The sequence below is a fragment of the Balaenoptera physalus genome (genome assembly GCF_965194825.1).
Source record: "Balaenoptera physalus genome assembly, chromosome: 6".
NCBI classification, from domain to species: Eukaryota; Metazoa; Chordata; class Mammalia; order Artiodactyla; family Balaenopteridae; genus Balaenoptera; species Balaenoptera physalus.
This window is the reverse complement of record NC_138885.1, coordinates 7,791,550-7,814,940: the sequence shown is the minus strand read 5'-3', so window position 1 is coordinate 7,814,940 and position 23,391 is coordinate 7,791,550. Positions and strand designations below refer to the sequence as shown.

Genomic DNA, 23,391 nt, shown 5'->3' with positions numbered 1-23,391 from the left:
ATACCCAATGTTGAACCAGGATACTCTCACATGTTAATAACAGAGATTTTAAAATGCATCAATATCCAGGGAATTATTCTCACGCCAGCTCCAAGTGAAGAAACCCAGATTCCCAACCAGTGGTGTAAACAATCCCTCCCATTTAGATCACACCTCCACACACAGCCCACACACAGCACTGCTACAGAGAACTGCACACACACTTGCCAGCTCTGTCTGTTGGGTTAGCCTAGCAATGACATCCCAGGAGTAAGGAACACACCAGCACCCAGATCTTGGCTTTTAAATTACATTCTCTGCTAAACGGGCTCCACAGAGAAATGGCTGATTCCAGGGCCAGGGCAGGGAAAGTACCAGATGAGCCGGAAATATCTTACTGTGCCAGAAAGCAAGGAAGTGCTCAAAGTCTGATGGGAACATGTCAAATGGTCATAGAAACTAGCTTGAATGTAGTCCCACTGGTCACATCTGAGACAATTCGAGCATCCAAATAAGAATGACAGTAACACTCCTGAGGGCCTCCTCTCCGCTAAGCCCTGTGCTTGGCTGTTGACAAACTAAAGGAACCTCGGGCAAGTACACTGAAGTGCCATGACTAAAGGTCTCAAGGCTGTGTACAGACAAAAACGACCCTCCAGGAGCTTTGCACTGGAACAAGCCATAGCCTACAATGGCAGACTGAGTTTTTGGTTGCGACCAGCGCCACCCTGTGTGATCGTCACAGACCACTTCTTCGTGCTGCCACCACTGCAGAATTAGCTGACATGGTTATGTGTCAAAGTCTGTGCTGAGCTCAAATCTAAGTTTTGCTGTCGTTACCTTTTCTGATTCTCTCTGGGACATATCCTATGATGACCCCTTTAGAATTTCTAGTTCTTCATAAACAAAGCAATTCTTTTTTCAAAGTAAAATCTTTAAAATCATGCATCTCCCAGAATATGAAACACAAGTGGCCAATGAACGTATGAAAAGATACTCAACGTCATCAGTCAACAGGAAAACACAAACTAAGACCATAAAAAGATACCATTTCACACTTATCAGGTCTGCAAAAATTAAAAGAAGACATTTCCATATTAGGTGCCAGAGATGTGGAGCTAGCTCACTCACCCTAGACAAGAGTGTTAACTGGTGCAACCACTTTGGGAAACAGAGTTTTCCACATGACTAGTGAAGTGAGCATCCGGAGAGCCTCTGACCCAGCAATGCGACTTCTAGGTGCACCTGCCAGAGCAGTGGCCTTCAACCTTGGACCAGTTTATGTCGTAAACTGAACATTCCCACACACCAACACAGTCTTAGGAAACAATATATACCTTTAATACATATGACGCATTCTGGCAGACTCTATTCTATCCTGGTGATGACGCACCGAAGTGACGTCACCATCTACTACATGGTCACAGTCCCGTGTGAACACTGCTTTAGAAAACGTCTGACACAGGAAACAGGGACAAAAAATACACGCAGCAATACTGTCATAACAACAAAAAGACTAAGCTCCAAAGTTAGAGCCAGTGCCCGCCTAGGGCTGGGACTAGAAGCAGGGCCTTGCTAACGGGCACAAGGGGACTTTCGCGGATGCGGGAAATGCTCTAAAGCTGGATTGGGGGCACAGCTGCACAACTCTTTACATTTACTAAAATCACAAACGTTATAAACCACACTATTTACTCACAACAGGTGAATGTTATGGAACATAAACTAGACCTTGACAAGGCTGTGAAAAAAAAACAACTTAGCAACCCAAACATCTGTCGACGTTAGAAAAGAGTTTATTTTTACTTCTGTGTAATATTCCATTAGCTATCAAACTGTGGTATATTTGTCCAATGGAATACTACAGAGGAATTAAAAGGAATAAACTACAAGTACATGTATCATTAAAAAAATAATGCATTATGCAAAGAAAAAATACTAAGCAAAAGACAGAAGTCATACAAGAACACATATAACCTGGTTCTATCTGCATATACATAAAGATTTTTTTAAAAGGCAAAGCTAAACAATGAATGTTTAGGGAATTATACATAGGAAGTACAATAATAAAGAAAAGCAAGAAGACGACAAACCTAAGCTCCAAGACAGCGGTTACCCTGGCAACGCTGTGTGCAAGGTGGGTGCTGATTACGAAGATGTAACCGAAGGGTACGGAAGCTTCTCGACAGAGCAAGTCCGCCTGCACAGCTTCCTCGCACTCACCTTCACCCGACAGGCCCATGTCTGCCCTCTGAGGACACAGCCCACCCTACTCTAGCCACTGAGCGACAGTCATTTTAAGGTGCCAGAAAGGATTTCTGTTGCTGTTCCTTCTGAGAAGACTTACTTTTCTTTGAACATGTATTTTAAACACATACCTGTGCAGGTATTCATCACAGAATACGGGGAAAATGGGTTCTTAGAAATAAAATAATCAAGGCCACATGTGCCTTCTGGGGGCACCAAAACCAACAGGCTTTGGTACCGGGGGTGGCCTGTGGGCTGCCCACGCGGGACCAGCAAGAATCAAGAATCCCTCCGGGGTGTGGGTGGGCAGGAGTACCCTGAGGTGCTCACTCCCAGAAAGGAGGACGAAAAGCTGCGCCAGCCTGGATTAGCCTCCTGACCTGACCACTTCCTGTGTGCCCGTGGACAAGTGATTCTGCTTCGCGCATCCGTGAAATCGCGGGAGACTGCCCCCCCACGGGGGCTGCGGGCACCGCACGAGGCAGCAGCGCTTTTGCTCAGGTCCTGACCTGTGCATCTGCCCACAGGGAACCGACCTGATCCACTTCCCTCCCCCAGGGACCGTGCCAGGAAGGGGACAGCTACCTCCGCGCACTGGACTTTGGCGATGTAGCCGTTGTTCTGCAGCTCCATCCAGTTGGCTTCATAGAGCTTGGGCCCAATCAGAAAGTTTAAGTCGACGATCTTGTCGTCCTCCCGGACGAGGGTCGCGGTCAGGCCCAGTCTGCAGTGGGCCGGCACGACGGTGAGCACGCGCCGGAACACCCTGGCTGGGGAGACCGCCGGCGCACGCACGCTGTCACTCCTGTAACGCTCAGAGCGCCGCGGACAGCCTCGACCCGGCTCGGGCCCGGGACGCTGCGCGGCTGGCCCCGGGCTTCCGGACCGCAGGCACCTGGCTCTAGACAAGGACGGTTAGGTGCGAGCGCTGCATCTCCACTCCCAGACCCGTCCAAAAGAAGGGTGAAAAGGAGAGCAAGAGGGCGAGATGACCTGGAGGAAGCCCCGGGCTAGGGAGCCCCAGCACTCCCCTCACCGCAGCTCGGCTATCAGGGGCACAAACGGCAATCTGAAACATGAGCCACTCTTAAAGTGCCGCTGAGCTCTGAATCACGCAAGGAATTTGTTCACCCTGAGGCCTGCACCTCGGTTACCAGGAAGATGGTGGGGTACCTGGAGGACCAGAGGAATGAAAGGAGCTCCACTTCCCGCCACCCTCCCAGAAAGCAGGAAGAAACGAGGGAGAGATGAAACCCCAGGCACCTCTCCCACCTTAGGAAACGTCCCTCTCTACACTCTTCAGTTACATTCATTCTGGTCAACCAGCAACGTCCTTTGCCTTCCTTTCGCTTGAATGTTATCATTCTTTCTGAGGTATCAAATTAAATTAAATAAACACTAAAAGGGTACAAGATATTCATTTTTAAAAACTCAATTTACGGGTTTCCACAGGCTCACCTTTTACAAACTCTAACACTACGAAGGAAGGTAAAAATGCTGAAGTCATGCTTACCTTATATCCAATTAAAGGCAAGGTTAGGGATACTTCAGAAACAGACCTGGGAATTCCCTGGCTCTCCAGTGGTTAGGACCCCATGCTTTCACGGCCAAGGGCCGGGGTTCAATCCCTGGTCAGGGAACTAAGATCCACAAGCCGCCGTGGCACGGCCAGATTAAAAAAAAAAAGAAAAAAAAAAAAGAAATAGACCTAACAATCCAAGGGAAAGAAGGGCAGACGTCACCAAAATGCAAACCAAAAACATAAGGACGGTAAAATAACAAAGGGCTGTCTAACCCCAGTAAGTGCCCAGGTCTCACGGTTTCACACATTGAAGCCTAACACTGCTTGCACACACCCCTGGAAAACAAATAAACAAAAACCCAGGGTTAGGCTTATGTCCAAGGACTGTGCCGGCTCCAAAACGGGCAGCCAAGGACCCCAGACCAGGTTCCCCACATCAGAAGGACATGGCAGCCAAGGCAGTGGAGACCCCAAGCTACTGTGGGCTCCAGGGAGGCAGCACTGGGGCGGCCCGGGGACTGCATCAACCCGAGGGGAGCACCACGCGGGGACCCTGCCTGAACACTCCGCAGCCAGAAACAAGCCTTCCCCGAGGCATCGGCCCTGCAAACGAGTCACGTCCCACTGCTGTGTTCTCTCACAGCCATAACAGCTGTCACAGGGGAAGAGCTCATGTACAATGACGTGCACGGCTCCATGAATTTTTACACAGGTACGTACCTCTGGAACCACCCAGATGAGGGTCGGAGTGTTCTCAGCACCCAGAAGTCTCGCCTCTGACCCCTCTGGTCAACACCAGCACTCTCCCTCAAGGGAACCCCGATCCAAGTTCAGGCATCAGAGAGGAGGTCTGCCTCCGGTCTGAAGTTCATGTAAATGGGATCACAGTACGTACTTTGCGTGTGCGGCTTGTTTCACCGGACATTATGTCGCGGTTGTCATTTGACATTTATTTGTGTGATTCTCTGACTGTCTCTCCCACTTTGCCTCCAGTGCCAAGCAGAGTGCCTGGTACTTAATGGGTTCTCAATAAATACTTGTTAAAATAATGAAAGTGGCACAGTGCCTTGCATGCAGGAAACACTTAATATATGCAAGTACTGTAATAAGAATTTCTTATTAATATAATGACTTAATAGGGCTCCTTTTGGAAGATCTATAAAAGAACACAACAATCTTTATCTTCTGAGATAAATCTCAAAGATTTACCATTCTACCTAGTCCAAGTAGTAAATGTTTATGGCAGAATCTTACTCTGATTCGCTAGAATTCCCTATTTAACATCTGCTCTCTGGCCCAATGAGCATGGCCATAGGGCTTATAAGGCCTGAACGCAAAATCCTTTAGAGCAGTTTGGTTTCACTCTTCTACCTAAACAGAGGCAAACTGCTCCAATGAACCAGAGGAGAGACAGACACACCTGGTGAACCGTGTGGGGTACACCTCTATATCCTCATCACCAGATAACCAACCCCAAGCCTGGCTGCCACCCTCTGAGACCCGGGGCCCAAGTTAAAGAGGAACATCAACGTATGCTAAATATATCCTCTGGCAGAAGGCCTCAAACATCCCCACGCTTCAAACACAGCCTTCAACTAAACTGCTACAAAGCAATTCCAAAGTCATTTATAAAAGATGTTTCTCTAGATCACCAATTCCCAATCCAATCAGACCCAATACCCACCCTCTCTTTAAAGTTTTTTTTTTTCCTCTTGGTTTAGTTTTTAAATATCACACAGTAAACTGAACTTCTTCTGAGGGTGGGTGGGTGAGAGTGGTTCTATACATGTTAACACGTGTGCAGACTCTGTAACCACCACCATAATCATACTCAGGAGACAAACCAATCCATGACCCCAAAAGCTGCCTCGTGCTCTCCCTGTACAGTCGTACCCTCCCCGCACCACCCCGGCACCCACCGATCCGTTCTCCGTCACTACAGATTTCTTTTCAAGAATGTCCTACGAAAGGCATCACACACTCTGTAAGCTCCTGGGACTGGCCGATTTCACTCAGCACGAAGCCTCTGAGACTGCTTGTCACGGAGCGTCCCAGCGGTTGAGGTGCCAGCTTCAATGGCTGGTCCATCCAGCCACTCACTGACAGGTTTTTCCGCTGCTTTCTAGGTTTCGGAGATTACGACCAGAGCTGCTGCTATAAACATTCATGCACAGGTTTTTGTGTGAACCTAAGTTTTCATTTCTCTAGGAGAGATGCCCAGAGTGGGACTGCTGGGTCTATATGGTAATTTTCTAATAAACTGCCAAACCTCCCCAGAGTGACTGTACATTTTGCAAGTCCTCTGGCCACGTATGACAGTTCCAGTTGATGTGCACTCTTGTCAGTACTTGGTACTGTCAATATTTTTTTTTTTATTAATTTATTTATTTATTTTATTTATTTATGGCTGTGTTGGGTCTTCGTTTCTGTGCGCGGGCTTCCTCTAGTTGTGGCAACCGGGGACCACTCTTCATCGCGGTGCGCGGGCCTCTCACTATCGCGGCCTCTCTTGTTGCGGAGCACAGGCTCCAGACGCACAGGCTCAGTAATTGTGGCTCACGGGCCTAGTTGCTCCGTGGCATGTGGGATCTTCCCAGACCAGGGCTCGAACCCGTGTCCCCTGCATTAGCAGGCAGATTCTCAAGCACTGCGCCACCAGGGAAGCCCTGTCAATATTTTTTATTTTAGCCACTCTAATAGGTCTGTAGTGGCATCTCATCGTGGCTTTAACCTGCATTTCCCTGGGGACTAATGCTGCAGAACATCTTTCAAATGCTTATTGGCATCTGTACACTCTCTTGAGTGAAAATCTGTTCATGTCTTTTGCCTGTTTTCTAACATTTCTGCCTTTGCCTGACTGTAACAGCAATCAAATTAACATGTCTAAAGCCTAACTCCCGGTCTTATCTCTCCAAACCTGCTCCTTCTAGAGTCTTCCCCATCTCCACATCCACTCCACCCTTCTGATGGCTCAAGCCAAAAGCTGACAGTCATCCTTGATTTCTCTTTCTTTCAGAACCACATCTAACCAGCCCACCTAACCTTCACCACATAACCAGAATCAGTTTACCTTTATTCTTACTGGTCCAAGCCTCATGTTGGGATTCCACCAACTAACCTACTTAGCTGCTCTCCACCCTTGCTTCCTACAGTCTCTTCTCAGCGCAGCAGCCAGGGTGATATTTTTATAACATTAAGTCAGATAATGTCACCCTCGGCTCAAATCCCTCAAATGGCTTCTCACCCAGAGTGCAAGCCAAAGACCTCCTTCAGGTCCTACAGGATTGGCTCCGACACCCCTCCGACCTCAGCTTTGACTGCTCTCCTCCACGTTCCCCTCAGCCGCAGGGCTACAGTATTGTCAGGCCATGCAAGTACTACTTCCCCACCTCAGGACTGCTTCCTTCTACCCGAGAGACCCCTCTCATCCCTACCTGGCTTGCTGTGAACATCTCTCGGTGTTTTCAGACATGCAGAGGTGTTGGAGGAGCTCTCATTACGCAGAAAAAACAGACAGAAAGGCCCTTTTGACAATGTTTTGAATACTCTATGTGAAAATGCCTCTGATTTCATTTACTTCAGAGTAATCTCTAATTTACACTTCTTAATTGATCAGGGCTACCCATTAACTTGTTTTATCAAGAAAGGTTTGCCTGGAATGCTATCCAGTAATAAAAGGAACACAGCATCAGTACGTGTTACAACGTGGGTAAACCACTGTGTGAAGTGAAAGAAGTCAGATAAAAGAACATACATATTATGTGATTCTGTGAATATATTTCCAGAAAAGGCACGTCTCTAGAAACAGAAAGCAATTCAGTGACTGCCTGCGGCTACGGATGAGAACACTGACGGCAAGTGAGTATGAGGACGATGTTCTAAAACTGGGTCACGGTGACGGTCGCACAAACTCCGTTTTACTAAAAATCCTGAATCGTATACTCACGCTGGGTAGATTTTACGGCTTATAAATTATGTCAGTATGGCTGTTTAAAAGGACTGCCTGCAATACTTGGACCTCTATAACATATTAAGGAACAATACTTCAGTCCTCAAATAAAACAAATATCGCAAGGACTTTTTTGTGCCCCAGTCTAGTTTCTGCAGGACCATAAAGAAAAAAATGGGTTAAGGGTAAGCTGAAGTGCAATAGCTGAGAGGGAGGATGGAAGAAAAATTCACTTTCTAGATGACTACTCTGGGCCAGCGATTAAGGAAGCTGCCAGTGTGTACACCCACCTACCACTAAGCCCCTCCCCACCCCACCCACCCACGCTCATGGAAATCAATCTGTCTATACGATGAGTGGGCATCCCAGCTCTCAGCCGGCTTACCTGGTATGGTGTGTACTTCGTCCAGGATCATGAGGCCCCACTCCTGAGTTTTGAGCCACTCCATCACCCGCTCGGCCTCCCAGGACCTTTTGGTGGTGTGGCCCAGCATGGAGTAGGTGCTGATGGCAATGGAGCAGCCTATGGGCTTGTCCTTGGCGTCGGAGGTAAAGCGGCAGATCTGGCTGTCATCGATGGTGGACCACATCTTGAACTGGGCTTTCCACTGCTCCACAGACACAGCTGAGTTGCCCAGCACCAGGCAGCGCTTTCTGACTGTGCACGCAGCTGTCACGCCAACCAGGGACTTCCCAGCACCTACGAGAAACCAAAGGGCAGTCCTACGCGAGGCCGGGATGAAATGAGGCACAGGGACAGACAGGAGGACTTGTCAGCCCACCAAGCTGTCCAAGATCATTTGTAACGATCCTCAGGGCTGACACTGTTGAGGTGCTTACTGCTCCAAACCTGTTTCCTTCTTTAGAAAAAGAAGGCACGCACACTCCACACACAAACGTGAGAATTAAAAGACACAAGTGCCAGGCCCTATTAAAGCACTGTACACGCCTCTCATTTAAATGTTGAAAAACAACATTTGTCAAAATAAACCATAGGTAAGAGACACTCCTATTACTGCCATTTTAAACACGGGAAAACTAAAGCTGAGTGGTAAGTCGCCCAAGGCCCTGGGACAGCGGTGCTGCTGGGGTACAGTGTGCCCAACACCCAGACTACCTCAGGAGGGACTCAGTAAAAGACGGCTGCCATGATGACGCAACAAACTGGGCTGAGCACTGGGGAATGCGGTACGTACGCTGCTACTGGCAAAGACAGAGGAAGGTGAAACTCCAGGGGCTTCTGAGTTTACTACCACCTACCACGTGAACATCAAGATTAAAAATCAAGCTACTCCTTGAAACAGCAATTCTTCCTTGACCAGGGGTGTGCATCAAAATAACCCATGAGGCTTTAAAAAAAAAAAAAAACTGAAGGTGCCTGCCCCTCCCCTAGAGGGTCTGCCTTCTCGAGTGTGGGGTAGGCCACCAGCTGAGTCTACTGTGACCTCTGGCCAAGAACCCAGGCCAGATCTGACACGACTTAGGACAAATGATATTAGACAGGCGCCAAGGCGGCTGCCACAGCCCCTTCTTGGATGTGCACACTGTAATAAGCAGTCCAGGACCAAACAAAGTTTCTGTGCTAGGGAGCCTCCAAATACACGTAACTTACAAGACTGACTGTGAGGAACTCTAACCCCAGGATGTAAACCAGCCCTTTCCCACAGCACCACCCTTCCTCACTGCCCAAGACTTTATACACTGCCTAGCTGATTGGTTTACTGTCTAAGCTCCCCCACCACAATGAGCTCCATGAGGTCAGGAGTGTTGTTCTATCCACCATTACATGCCCAGCATGGAGGTCAGGGCCCTGCACAGAGCAAGCACGCAAGTATTTGTCAGGTCATGAATCAGGGAGCCCTGTGATACTGGCTGTTCCCTGACCAGGTGGGATTTAGAGAAAGGCCCTCAGGGAGGGCGTACGGCAGGTCCGGACAGAGCGGCCTAGCCATCTTCTTCACTCAGACGCCACTCACCACAAGGAAGGACGATGACCCCGGAACGTGCGCGCCCATTCCCGAACATCTTCCGCAAGCTCTTCTCCTGATAAGGTCTAAGGACAGCTGTGGGTTTCAGGTCAATGTTGATGTCAGGGTTGACAGAATCATTCCGGAAGTCGTATTCTGCCAACAGAGGGTACTCCAGGTGGATGCAACGTTTCTGGAGTTCCTCAATCATTTCCTGGAAAGTGAGCATGAAGGTTTTACAATCTTGTTAACTCCAAAGTGTGCTCACAAACAGCACACATTCTAAGGAGCCTAATGATTTAAAGAAAAAAAAGAAAAAGGTTAGCTAGACTTTTAAATTTCAGATCTTGCTTGATGACAGCCGGTTTAAAGCATAGACTAAGGGCCCCAAACTAAGGACATGGACAAAATTAAATCCAATCAACCACCAAAAATGCCCGCCAGGCACTGTTTCTCACATCTCCCCAGGAACCTGTGAACACTGACCCACCAGCCTGAAGAACAGGACACTGAGATCTAAGTCCATCAGGAAGAATGGTGCTGCAGTGCACAGGCACCAAAATTTGGGGACAGATGGGGATTCCTTCCTCTCACACAGGCTACAGACAGTCCAGGAAGGGCTGAACCAGCTTCTGACACCGGCTTAAGAGAAGCAACCAGGAGGGGTACGTTCACTAACCTGCTTGACTTCAAAAGATACGGTCTGTGTCTCTTCTTCTTCCTCCTCATCCTTGTCCATTTGTTCATAAAAGTCAAACAGGTCCGTGGGGATGTCAGATTTACCCTGTGGATCTGTCACCCGGGAAGTGGACGGCCCACCGCTGCCTTCAGCACTCTTAGCGATCTGAAAGAGAAAGGCAGGATCGGACTTACACAAAACACTTAACCCTACTGTTACCAAGCAACAGAGCTGCAAGAAAACAAGGACTACCAGACTGCAAATGCTGGACTAACAGCACCTGAGAGAACTAAAATCCTAAGTGCGTCCACCCCCAGGGGTGACCCAGGAGGCCACATACGGCAGATTTGCTGGTGAAAGTCTCTGTGATGAGCTCGGTGGCCTCTCCCTCAGAGTTCTTCAGGCGGCATTCCCGGATCATGGGATCCTGGAGAAGATGCTGGATGACATCAGGGTGAGAACTTTCAACGAAGTACCTGTAAGAGGGAAGGAAGGAGGTGCCTACTGACCAGTACACCATTTTCAGAAGGTTCCATTGCTCACTCATAAGATGGTCTGGAGACAGCGGCCTAAGGCCTCTCTCCACGCTCACTCTCCCCCAACCCTTTGCCAAATCTGAGATATGAGCTACTGGCCATGACATAACACACGAGGGTTGTAGGCAAAGCCCCACTGTGAAGACAAACTAGCAGGGATCTGAACCCCAGCTCCACTGTTCAGGGGAATACGGTGGTCAGTGAATGAATTTCCGGTTTTGGCCACATCACTTCACTTATTCCTTTTAGCCCCTTACTTGGGGGAGTGGGTGTTAGTGCAGAGCAGACAGTCTGCATGTGTTAGCTCCTTGCCACCTGATATGCAGAGGGTGAACGTGCCTTGGATAGGCCTGTCACAGAACCCCTTACCTGTTGTGCTTCAGGACCAGCTTGACTTTCCCATAGCTGACAGTACATAACTGCAAGAAGTGACAACACCATACAGGCAAAATTAGCGATATGCAGCTCACTCAGAACACATTCATTACTGGGCACACCTTACTACCTATCAACCAAGCGAAGAGTTCATTTTACTTTAGGAAAATCCAATGTGCAATCCTAAAGGGGGCAGATCTGCCTAAATTGAGCTTTTCTATTAGCTCCTACTTTTTGAGGGCAAAACCTTCCTCTTGCCTGGCTAATTCTGATGCACGTCCCTTAATCGAAAATATGCTGCTTAAAATCTTTCTTTCATTTTCCCTTTCCCTTTCTTCTCCATTCCCAGAGCCCCATCCTAATCCAGGAGTTCATCTCACTGTACCAGTACCACCACAGCTCCCAGCACAAAGCTGGTAGAGTTATGTGTCCACTAATTGTGTGCTGCGTAAATTAAATGTGAAGCCTCTGGCCTCCTCACCAATGTTCCTATCTCCCCAACTAGATGTAAGCCTCTTGATGGTAGAAAATCCTTCCAGGTTCCCAAAAATCTTTAGGATGGAATGCAGCAGAGATTGTACAGTAGCCACGAAAATTCACAATTCAGATCTCAGGCTGCTGCCGCCTCCACTGCTGCCCTTCTGCATCCACCACTGCACTAACCAACACCCACATTCCCACAGGCAGCTCCCAACCAAGACTGAGAACAGCCAGGGTACTGAAATAGGCTCATGCTACAAGGTGCAAGCCCTTCTCCCAGGGCACCCTTTCACATCAGAAGAAAAGAGAACTCTCTCCAGGGCTCCTGCCAGCTTCTCTGAGATTGGCTTCATTACTGTACTGGATGCCTGTGGCACTCATCTTCTGCCACTTCAGATCTGGGGGTCTGAATCCAACTCCCTGTAGATCAGTTGAGGACAACGAAAGCCACTGTGCACCTCTTTTGAATGGTATTCACTATCTCTCAGAACAAACCCAAGCAGGTTCAAGTGCTCATCACATAGAACCCTATCCACTTCAAAATTTGAAGTCCTTTTGACTTTTCCTAATGGAAGTTGTTGATTAGTGGTCTCGTGCAGGTATTCAAACTTAGATGGAGTTTATCATCTGTACTAACTTGCTCAGGTTACCATATAGAACACCACAGACTGAGTTGTTTAACAACAAAAACTTATTTCTAGAAGTCCAGGATCATGATGCCAGCCATTTCGTTTCCAGTGAAGGTTCTCTTCCCAGCTTCTAGGGGGCTACCTTCTTGCTCTATGCTCACATTACCTCTTCCTTGTACAAATGAAGAGAGAAAGAGAGCCCACAAGCCTTCTGGTGTCTTTTCTTATAAGGACACTCATCCTATTGGCCTCACTCTTATAACCACGTTTAACTTTAATTATATCCTTACTCCAAATACAATCACATTACGGGGTAGGTCCTCAACACACGAATTCCGGAGGGGGCCCAATTCAGTCCGTAACACCGTTCACTTTGGGCTGTACTCCCAAATAACCCGGGCCAGAATGGGCCTGAATTAGTAACCCCGCTGTGTGAGCACCCACTGGCTAAGAGCAGCTCGTGGGAAGCGTGCCCTCAGCGAAACACGATGCTGGATCCAGAGGAGGAGCAGCTGGCGTAATCGGTTACTATGCTCCCCACACTGGATCTGAATGGCATTTTCGTGACTGCTACAGGGTAACAATGTACAGCACCTGTCCCCACTATCACTACCTTAAGAAGGAGGGCAAAAGAGCCAGCCTTAGCCCCCACTTGCCTTAATAAACTGAATAATTCCATCAGGGACTCCCGTCTTGCTGAGCTTCCTGAGGTACTCAGTGATGTCACTAGTTTGCAGCCCAACGCTGACAGCTGCGTACAGGGAGTAGGCAGTTAGTTTGTACTCATGCACGTGGGTTGGTCGGCACACCGGCTCTGCAATAGCCACCAGGAAGTCTTGAGCATATTTGTAAACTGGAGAGAAGGCTTCTAAGAAGATGTGGCCATCAGGAGCCTGCGAAACACCAAATGGACACGACAGACAAGGAAACTGATGAGTTGCAGAGACGATTAGACTCTTTCTCACATCATTATCTAGAAAGGATAAACTGCCCAGAAAGTGATCTAAAGCTAGCCAACACCAGGAATATTTCTGTAAGCACATCTTCAGCCAACTGTGGGTCCCGCTACTTTAATCGGATACAAGGAGTAGAGAGAATAGAAGAAAAGGTTTCCAAGGTCAGTAGCTGCCTCTCACGATGCTTCACAGGAAAAGCCCACCTTACTGGCTATCCTTCTGGCTAGATTTCAAATGAATGGAAAACATTAATTACTTCAAGCTGAGCAAAAAAGCTGCCTAGCAAATATATGTCTCATTAGTTTTTTTTTTTAATAGGGAATTAAAATGTTACATAATAAATGCCATTTATTCTTTAGATAAAAGTTGTTTCCAAACATGTGGCAGAACTGGAAAGGGAAAGGGGAGCAAAAGGAGGGGTTAGAGAGGAAGGAAGCCCACGTCTAGCCAGCACATGTGTGCGAGCAGGCTCACTGCTACCTCGGCTGTTTCAAACTGCCTATGAAAATGAAAGCTCGCTGCCAGTGGGCTCTGAAGCGAAGCTCACGATCCCGCGTTCCTATCTGGGCCGCACCCACTCTTGGGCCCGGCCCCGGCTGAGGGCGTGCTTACCACCCAGAGGGGCCTGGAGGTGTGGTCGCCCTTCAGCGGCATCTGCAGCCTGTAGTCCTTGGCTCCATACTCATCCACTTTGGTGCCGGACTCATCCACCTGCTTCCCGGCCGCCGAGGGAACCGCTTCCTGAGAGTCGTTCCCAGGGGCGTCGTCTTCATTGTCTTCCTCATCCTCGTAGTGCCGCTTCTTGGACTTCTTCTTCTCTGCAGATACGGACACGGACACAGAAGTGAGCCCCGCAGGAGCCTTGGGTTCCCCCCGCACCGACTAGCCGCAGGTCGGGGGAACCTGGCTGCAGCCGGACTTCCCCAGCGCCAAGCACCCCGAGCCCAGAGCCACTGCGCGCCGCGGGCGTCCTCTCCCTCAAACGCTGCCCACCCAGCCCGGGGGCAGGGCTGCCCGGAAGTCAGGGGTCGCACCCCCGCCCAGCGGCCTGTCGGGACAGTAGGTGACGACGGCGAGCGACTCTGGGGTCGACCGCCGCCGAGAAACCCTGAGCAGCTACCACACAGGATGACAGGGACGGCAGGTGCAGGCAGCCCCGAAACGCGCCCACGCCACGTCTCACCGCGGTCCCCCCGGTCCCTTTTGCCCATGTCGGCGACCGCAACAACCAGCCAGTGCCGCCGAGGCACCCCAGCTACGGCTCTCCGTGGGACTTCCGGTTCACACCGGAAGTTCTTCCGGCCACCGCACAGGAAGTCCCGCCTCTGGGCGCCCGGGGGAGGCGTAGGTGTCTGATCCTGCAGCTGAGAGGTTCGCTGACTGTGCCCGGGTGCAGGCCCTTTCTCCCCATTGTTTCTCCTAGTCAGTGAAGTATTTTTTCAGTACCTGTTACGATCGTCCAGGCACTGTTGTTTTAGCCCCTGGGGCAGGATAGCGAACAGAGCAAAGGCGTTGGCCTCTTGGAACAGAGAGACGTGGGCCGTAAACGAATGTGTCAAGCGCTCTAAGGAAGAAATAAAACAGAGCCCAGAATGACAGGCAGGGCTGTCCCAGAATATCTCGCTGAAGGGATGTTATTTGAGAAAAAGGTCATGAAAGTGAGATAATGTCCTATGTAAATACCAGGAAGGAGCAGTGTGGGTCTAGGGGCCGGCCGACACAGGTTTGGCGTTTAAGAGGAGCTGAGAGGGGGAGCAGTATGGCTGTAAGAGGTGGGAGACGGTACAGGACGTAGAGAGCAGTGATTCTCAAAATGGGGTCCCCTGGCTGCATCGACATCATATGGAAACTAGTTAAAACTGATCAGAAAGGCACAAACGCAAAATACCTGAGTCATAAAATTCTGCAAGCAGGCGCAACCATCCTGCCCTCCAGAAGACTGTGATGCTCAACTCTGAGAACAACTAACGTAGAGCTGTGTAGGTCATTGCAAAAACTTTGGATTTTATTATGAAATGAGAAGCTACTGGAGAGGTTTGAGCAGAGAAATGACAATCTGATTTCGTATTAAAGGATCACTCTGCACTAGCTGCTGTGTTGAAGATGGACTTTACAAGGTCAAGGGCAGCTACTGCAGCGCTCCAGTTGAGAAATAACTGGCTTTATTAGGGTGTTGGGGTAAAGGTGATGAACAGTGGTTCCATTCTTAATATATTTTGAAGATAGCACAGGATTTGCTGACTGACCTAGATATGGAAGGTGAGAGAGAGGAATAAAGGAAAACTGCAATGTTTTTGATCTGAGCAATTGCAAAAATGATGTACCTCAGGGAAGGTACAGGTTTTTGTTTTTGTTTTTTAATAAGGGGGACTGAGCAGCACCCAGCCTGCTGCTGGTGAGGGCCCGGACCCCCACTCAAAGTCTCTGTTAAGGGGTGCTACTGCGAGGTTGGGTAGTGGTCCTCACGCAGGGTTCGTCATCCTGTACGATTTCACCGTTGGCCAAGATCCGCACCGTCCTTCCAGGAAGTATGGGTCCCTGCTGCGCTGCACCTTTCCCCAGACCTCGAAACACCTAAAGGAAATAATCTGTGTGGGCGGCTCCCGGGACTCGGCAGTGTCCTCTCCCAGGGGCTCCCAAGCCGCTTCCTCCCACCTCGGAAGGTACGGATTTGAACACTGGTCTTGGACGTATTGAATACAAGTGGCTATATTAGCCTGCTCGAGTGCCATAACAAAACACCACAGACGATGTGACTTGAACAACGAAACTTATTTTCTCACAATTCTGGAGGCTGGAAGTCCAAGTTGAAGGTTCTGCTATCTTCCTGGCTCACAGACGGCCACCTTCTTGCTATGTCCTCACGTGGGGACTGAGGGAAGGGCAAGCTCTCTGGTGTCTTTTCTTTACATATGGGCACCAGCTTTGTCAAATTAGGGCCCCACCCTTATGACCTCATTTAACGTTTATCACCCCCTCACAAGCTCTGTCTTCAAATACAGTCACATTGGGGGTTAAGACTTCAATGTATGAATTTGGGGAAGGATGCAATTCATAGAAGTAGCCTATTACACGATCAAAGGAAGTGTCAAGCAGGCAGTTGGATGGAAGTCTGAAGTTCAGGGACCTAGAAATATAAGCTTGGGAATTGCCATTATATCTATGGTATTGAATCTATAGAACTGATTGAGGTTACCTAGGGAATGAATGTAGGTAAAGAGAACGTCTGGGAACATTTCACAGTGAAGAGGCTGGAAGATGGAGAATTGGGCAACACCAGTTGAAGAACAGTCAGTGAGATAGGAAAATCGGGAATCCTGGAAGTCCTTTCATTCATTTCATTCCAAGGTGGAGGGAGCGATCTACTGTGTTAGATGCTGCTGATCAGCTGAGCAAATTGAAGACCAAGACTCAGCCACAAAATTTGCAACGTAGAGACCAGTTCTCAGCTAAATGGCCTTCAGTAATTTGAAGCTTTGTTCCCTGCTCTAAATGAATTTCACTTCCTCAAGTAATGGAGGAACCACACCGTTAAAACTGACTTTTGCATTTTTATATTTTCCCTCTGATTAAAGTAATGCATGCTGTGTGAAAATCTCGGAAAACAGAGAAAAGCATGGTGAAGCTTATTTAAATCATACATAACACTACCCCTAGCTATCTATATTTTGGTTTATTTTCTTCTAGGCTTTTTTCCTGTGAGTAGGTATTTTTAATACCAAGAAGATGTTACGTGGACATATAATTTTATATCCTCCTAACATAAGCTTTGTTCACCTCTCACTAAAATGAATGTTTAAGGACTACTTAATTTTCTGTTGTATGGTAATATCATTATTTAGTCAAACCCTAATTTGGGGGCATTGGAATAGTTCCAGGTTATCCCATTGTAAATAGCTCTGCAATGAGTATCATTGGCAATTAATCTCTAACTGCATCTTGAATTTTTTCAAGGCAAATTCTGAGAAATAAAAATAATGGCCTTGGGAATTCCCTGGCTTTCTGGTGGTTAGGACTCCACGCTTCCACGGAGCACGGGGTTGATCCCTGGTTGGGGAATTAAGATTCTGCAAGCCGCATGGCACAGCCAAAAAAAAAGAGAGAGAGAGAAAAGAAATAATGGCATTAAACGTATGGCTTTTGATTAAGCTCTAACTGCCAAACCTGGTTAATTTTACTGAAGGATTTGATGAGGAAGAATGACTAATCTGACCTTTTCATAATTAAGAAGATATTTTGTGAACTGATACTTGACAAGAATACTCAATGGGGAAAGGTTAGTCTCGTTAATAAATTTTGTTGGGAAAACTGGATAACCACACGCTGAAGAATGAAATTGGACCCCTATCTTTTTTTTTTTTTTAATTAATCTTTCTTTTTTCTTTTATATTTATTTATTTATTTATTTTTGGCTGTGTTGGGTCTTCGTTTCTGTGCGAGGGCTTTCTCTAGTTGCGGCAAGCGGGGGCCACTCTTCATCGCGGTGCGCGGGCCTCTCACTATCGCGGCCTCTCTTGTTGCGGAGCACAGGCTCCAGACGCGCAGGCTCAGCAATTGTGGCTCACGGGCCTAGTCGCTCCGCGGCATGTGGGATCCTCCCAGACCAGGGCTCGAACCCGCGTCCCCTGCATTGGCAGGCAGATTCTCAACCACTGCTCCACCAGGGAAGCCCTGGACCCCTATCTTATACCACTCACAAAAATTAGCTCAAGATGGATTAAAGACTTAAATAAAAGACATGAAACCATATAACTCTTAGGAAAAAAAACAAGGAAAAGCTCCTTGACATTGGTCTTGGCAACAACATTTTGGATATGACACCAAAAGCACAAGAAACAAAGGCAGAAATAAATAAGTGGGACTATAACAAAGTAAAAATCTGTGCAGCAAAAGGACAACAACAAAATGAAAAGGCAACCTACAGAATGGGAGAAAATATTTGTAAACCATATATCTGATAAGGGGTTAATATCCAAAATATATAAAGAACTCATACAACCCAATACAAAAAAAAAAATTTCGATTTAAAAATGGGCAGAGCAGCTGTAAAGGCCTTTTTTTCAAAGAAGACCTAAAAATGGCCAACAGATACATGAAAAGATGTTCAACATCACTAATCATCAAGGAAATGCAAATCAAAAACCTCGGTGAGATATCACATCACACAGGTCAGAATGGCTTATCAAGAAGACAAAGCGTAAAAAATGCTGGCAAGGATGTGGAGGAAAGGGATTCCTTGTGTCCCTCAATAACAAAAAAACAAACAACCCAATCAGAAAATGGGCAGAAGACCTAAATAGACACTTCTCTAAAGAAGACATACAGATGGCCAATAGGCACATGAATAATGCTCAACATCACTAATTATTAGAGAAATACAAATCAAAACTACAATGAGGTACCACCTCACACCGCACAGAATGGCCATTACTAAAAAGTCTACAAATAACATACCTGGTTGATCATGCCAGTAGCACATGCTTGTCTCAAAGATTAAACCATGCCTGTCTAAGTACGCATGGCTGGTACAGTGAAACTGTGAATGGCTCATTAAATCAGTTATGGTTCCTTTGGTCACTTGCTCCTCTCCAACAGTAATTAACTGGCACAAAACCAGAAATATAGATCAAGGGAACAGGATAGAAAGTCCAGAGATAAACCCACACACCTATGGTCACCCAATGTATGACAAAGGAGGCAAGAAAATACAATGGAGAAAAGACAGTCTCTTCAATAAGTGGTGCTGGGCAAACTGGACAGCTACATGTAAAGGAATGAAATTAGAACAATACCTAACAACATAAACAAAAATAAACTCAAAATGGATTAAAGATCTAAATGTAAGACCGGATACTATAAAACTCTTAGAGGAAAACATAGGCAGAACACTTTCTGACATAAATTGCAGCAAGATCTTTTTGGATCCACCTTCTAGAGTAATGAAAATAGAAACAAAAATAAACAAATGGAACCTAATTAAACTTAAAAGCCTTTGCACAGCAAAGGAAACTAAGCAAAATGAAAAGACAACCCATAGAATGGGAGAAAATATTTGCAAACGAAATCAGCCAACAAGGGATTAATCTCCAAAATATACAAACAGCTCATGCAGCTCAGTATCAAAAAAACAAATAACCCGGGCTTCCCTGGTGGCGCAGTGGTTGAGAATCTGCCTGCCAATGCAGGGGACATGGGTTCGAGCCCTGGTCTGGGAAGATCCCACATGCCACGGAGCAACTGGGCCCGTGATCCACAACTACTGAGCCTGCGCGTCTGGAGCATGTGCTCCGCAACAAGAGAGGCCGCGATAGTGAGAGGCCCGCGCACCGCGATGAGGAGTTTCCCCCGCTTGCCACAACTAGAGAAGCCCTAGCACAGAAACGAAGACCCAACACAGTCAAAAATAAATAAATAAAAATACATCATTAAATGTTAAAATGATAATATTAAAAAACAAAAAAACAAAAAAACAAACAAAAAAACAAATAACCCAATCAAAAAATGGGCAAAAGATCTAAATAGACATTTCTTCAAAGAAGATCTACAGATGGCCGAGAGGCACATGAAAATATGCTCAACACCGCTAATTATTAGAGAAATGCAAATCAAAACTACAATGGGGTATCACCTCACACCAGTCAGAATGGCCATCATCAAAAAATCTACAAACAATAAATGCTGGAGAAGGTGTGGAGAAAAGGGGACCCTCTTGCACTGTTGGTGGGAATGTATATTTGTACAACCATTATGGAGAATAGTAGGGAGGTTCCTTAAAAACTGAAAATAGAGCTACCATATCATCCAGCAATCCCACTCCTGAGCATGTATTCAGAGAAAACCATAATTCAAAAAGATACATGCACCCCAACGTTCATTGCAGCACTATTTACAATAACCAAGACATGAAAGCAACCTAAATGTCCATCAAGAGAGGAATGGATAAAGAAGATGTGGTACATATATACAATGGAATATTACTCAGCCATAAAAAAGAATGAAATAATGCCATTTGCAACAACATGGATGGACCTAGAGACTGTCATACTGAGTGAAATGTCAGACAGAGAAAAACAAATGTCATATGATATTGCTTATTTTGGAATCTAAAAAAAGGGTACAAATGAACTTATTTACAAAAAAGATATAGAGTTGCAAATGTAAAAAAACAAACTTATGGTTACCAGGGGGGAAAGGGGCGGCGGGGAGGGATAAATGGGAGATTGGTATTGACACATACACGCTACTATATGTAAAACAGATAACTAACAAGGACCTACTGTCTAGCACAGAGAACTCTACTCAGTACTCTGTAATGACCTATATGGGAAAAGAATCTTAAAAAGTGGGTATATGTATAACTGATTCACTTTGTTGTACAGCAGAAACAAACACAATGTCGTAAATCAACTATACTCCAATAAATTTTTTTTTAGAAGTCTACAAATAACAAATTCTGGAGAGGGTGTGGAGAAAAGGGAACCCTCCTACACTGTTGGTGGGAATGTAAATTGATACAGTGACTATGGAGAACAGTATGGAGGTTCCTCAAAAAATTAAAAGTAGAACAACCATATGATCCAGCAATCCCACTTCTGGGTATATATCCAAAGGAAATAAAAACAGGGTCTCAAGGAGATGTCTGCACTCCCATGTTTATTGCAGCATTATTGACTATAGCCAAGGTATGGAAACAACCTCAGTGTCTGTCAATGGATGAATGGATAAAGAATATTTGGTTTAAATATACAATGGAATATTATGCGGCCATGAGAAAGAAGGAAATCCTGCCATTTGTGACAAATACTGTATAATATTACTCATATGCAGAATCTAAAAAACTCTGAACTCATAGAAAGAGAGAGTAGAGTGGTGGTTACCAGGGGTTGGGGGTGGGAAGAAATGGGGAGATGGTTGATCAAAGAGTAAAACTTCCAGTTAGAAGATGAATAGTTCTGGGGATCTAGTGTACAGGATGGTGATTATAGTTAATAACACTGTATTAAATACTTGAAAGACGGGGACTTCCCTGGCGGTCCAGTGGTTAAGACTTTGCCTTCCAATGCAGGGGGTGAGGTGGGTTGGATCCCTGGTCAGGGAGCTAAGATCCCACATGCCTCAGGGCCAAAAAACCAAAAACATAAAACAGAAGCAATATTGTAACAAATTCAATAAAGATTTTTAAAATGGTCCACATTTTAAAAAAAACAACCACCTGTAACAAATAAATAAATACTTGAAAGTTGCTAAGAGACTAGATCTTAATCTTCTCATCACAAAAAAAGGAAATGGTAATTATGTGATGGATAATGCTACTGTGGTTATCGTATTGCAATATGTAAGTGTATCAAGTCAACACTTTGTACATCTGAAACTTACATGCAATGTTTTATGTCAATTATATCTCAGTAAAGCTGTGAGGGTGGAAAGTATTCTGTACAAAACAAAAACACCCACATTTATCATAAAAGTTTTAAAATTACAGATAAGTAAAAGTAATAACCATCACTTGAGTGACATATATATTCTCTCAATATTTTTTCTAGCTATTTTTAAACAAAAAGTGGGATCAAACTATACATCTTGTGTAACTTGCTTTCTTTCAGTCGATAATACATGATGAAGAGTTCCATTGTACGGATATACTACAATTTATTTGCTCAATCCCTGTTACGGTTCATTTTATGTGTCAATTGGCTAGGCTACGGTATGCAGTTGTTTGGTCAAACACAGTCTAGATGTTGCTATTAAGATCTTTTTTTTTTTAGATGTAGTGAACATTTGCAATTAGTAGACTTAACTAAAGCAGAATTCCCTCAATAATGTGGGCAGGTCCCAACCAACCAGTTGAAGGCCTTAAGAGCAAAGAGAAGTTTCTGAAGGAAAAAGGAATTGCGCCTCCAGACTGTGACCCGGAAGTTCTGCCTCGCTGAGAACCTAGGCTAGTACAGATTTTGGTAAAGGGAAGTGCTGTAATAAATACCCCAAAATGTGGACGTGTCTTTGAAATCAGGTAATGGGTAGAGGCTAGAATTTTGCAGTGCACGATAGAGGAAGCCTATAGTGCCTTGAAGAGCTGGGTGGTAGAAACATGGACATTAAAGGTGATTGTGCTGAGCGCTCAGATGGAAATGAGCATTATGTTATTGGAAACTAGAGGAAAGATGATTCTTGTTATAAACTGGCAGAGAATTTGGCTGAACTGTTTCTATTGGGTGGAAAGGAGAACTTGTAAGTGATGAACCTGGATAAGATTTGGATGAGCTGAGAAGATCTGTAAGCAAAGGTTAAAGGCGTGGCCTGATTTCTCCTTGCTGCTAAGTTTAAATGTGAGACGAAAGCGATAAGTTGAAGAAGGAATTGTTAAGCAAAAAGGAGCCAGAATTTGAAGATTTGGAAAGTTCTCAGCCTATCCATTTGGCAAATAACTAGAAAAGAAAACACCAAGGGTGTGGCTGGACAACCATTTGCTAAAGAGATTAGGCTTGTGACTTGCGGATCCAATCAACTATCAACAGAAACCCTGACCACTTGGAAGGGGACAGAGATGGGACAAAATGAAGAAAGGCTGGTAGACATCAGGTATTCTACAGGCAGGAAAAGGATTGATAGAGTTTTTCGGCTGCAAACGTGTTATCCTTAAAGAAAAGGGAAGAACGATTTGAGGGCAGTTCAGATGCCAGCAGGGCTGCTGTTGCCACCACAGGCCCAGAAGAGACAGGCCAGGGTGCAGGTCCGCTGACTCCGGGCCACCTTCTTGGTTCTGAGGGGGCAGTGCAACGACCCCAGTAGCTTCCTTAAGACAGGGCATGGAGCCAGTGAGGATTCTTCTCAAGTCTTAAAATCTAATGAAATGTGCCCTGCTAGCTTTCAGACCTGCTTGGGACTCGTGTCCCTTTTTTCCTTCTGACATCTCCCTTCTGGAATGAAAGTGTCTATCCTCTCTCTGCCTGCCCCACCACTGTGCTTTGGAAGCAGATAACCAGTCTGGTCTCACAGGTTCACAGATGGAAAGGAATTTTGCTCCAGCATGAATCATACCTCTTACCCATAATTGATTTGGATAATTTAGATG

The 23,391-nt window shown here is 46.2% G+C and overlaps 1 protein-coding gene across 2 annotated transcripts in view; it reads right to left on the bottom strand.

Annotated features, from left to right (window-relative positions):
- The window catches only part of ERCC3 (ERCC excision repair 3, TFIIH core complex helicase subunit), a 37,522-nt gene extending 22,901 nt beyond the window's left edge, over nucleotides 1–14,621 (bottom strand). For both annotated transcript variants that reach the window (XM_082465833.1, XM_082465834.1), the window contains exons 1-9: nucleotides 14,503–14,621; nucleotides 13,932–14,137; nucleotides 13,020–13,256; nucleotides 11,249–11,298; nucleotides 10,684–10,819; nucleotides 10,344–10,508; nucleotides 9,674–9,878; nucleotides 8,083–8,397; nucleotides 2,812–2,996 (exon numbers count right to left, since the gene is read on the bottom strand). In XM_082465833.1, coding sequence (XP_082321959.1) covers nucleotides 2,812–2,996; nucleotides 8,083–8,397; nucleotides 9,674–9,878; nucleotides 10,344–10,508; nucleotides 10,684–10,819; nucleotides 11,249–11,298; nucleotides 13,020–13,256; nucleotides 13,932–14,137; nucleotides 14,503–14,530 — 1,527 coding nt within the window. In that variant the 5' untranslated portion in view covers nucleotides 14,531–14,621. The remainder of the gene's footprint in view (nucleotides 1–2,811; nucleotides 2,997–8,082; nucleotides 8,398–9,673; nucleotides 9,879–10,343; nucleotides 10,509–10,683; nucleotides 10,820–11,248; nucleotides 11,299–13,019; nucleotides 13,257–13,931; nucleotides 14,138–14,502) is intronic.
- Between the last annotated feature and the right edge of the window lie 8,770 nt (nucleotides 14,622–23,391).